This window comes from Eimeria mitis, genomic scaffold (genome assembly GCF_000499745.2).
Source record: "Eimeria mitis Houghton genomic scaffold, Emh_scaff736, whole genome shotgun sequence".
Classification (NCBI taxonomy): domain Eukaryota; phylum Apicomplexa; class Conoidasida; order Eucoccidiorida; family Eimeriidae; genus Eimeria; species Eimeria mitis.
In genome coordinates this window covers 999-1601 of record NW_013575371.1, presented here as the reverse complement: position 1 = coordinate 1601, position 603 = coordinate 999, and the positions used below count along the sequence as shown (strand labels likewise).

Sequence of the window (603 nt, the reverse complement as noted above, 5' to 3'; positions counted from 1 at the left end):
GCATGCATGCATGCATGCATGCATGCAGGTGTACATACACATGAATGCATGCATGCATGCATGCATGCATACGTGCAGGTGTACATACACCTGAATGTCTGTTGGGGCTGATGAAGAGGGAGACTGAAACGAATGAGGATTTGTTCTCCCTTTCTCAATTACTTAATAAATATTATTTTATTTTTATTTATTTTTATTTAATTATATTTTTATTTATTTAATTTTATTATATTTTTATTTATTTTTATTTATTTTTATTTATTTTTTATGTTTAGGGTTTAGGGTTTAGGGTTGAATCTTCCTGCATAACCATCTGCTGTTCCTGCTGCTTTTCTCTAACCCCATTTCAACTGCTGCTGCTGCTGCTGCTGCTGCTGCTGCTGCTGCTATCGCTGCTGCTGCTGCTGACGGGCTGCTGCTGCCGCATGCTCTTGTGTATATGGCTCCCCTTCAGCAGCAACCTGCCGCTCACCAGCTGCTGCCGCAGATACTCAAATGCTTCTTCTGGTTCATCCGTGAAGAACACCCGTTCTATCTCTGCTGCATCCACCATTCCGCTCTCAGCTAAAAAATTAAAATTTATTACACGCTGACACACACACA

General features: G+C 40.8%; 1 protein-coding gene across 1 annotated transcript in view; it reads right to left on the bottom strand.

Moving 5' to 3' along the window:
• EMH_0021090 (uncharacterized protein) overlaps positions 1–553 on the bottom strand; it is a gene marked incomplete at both ends in the record, with an annotated part of 2074 nt that extends 1521 nt beyond the window's left edge. The window contains one exon of the mRNA XM_013501684.1: positions 473–553. Coding sequence (XP_013357138.1) covers positions 473–553 — 81 coding nt within the window. The remainder of the gene's footprint in view (positions 1–472) is intronic.
• Positions 554–603: the final 50 nt, after the last annotated feature.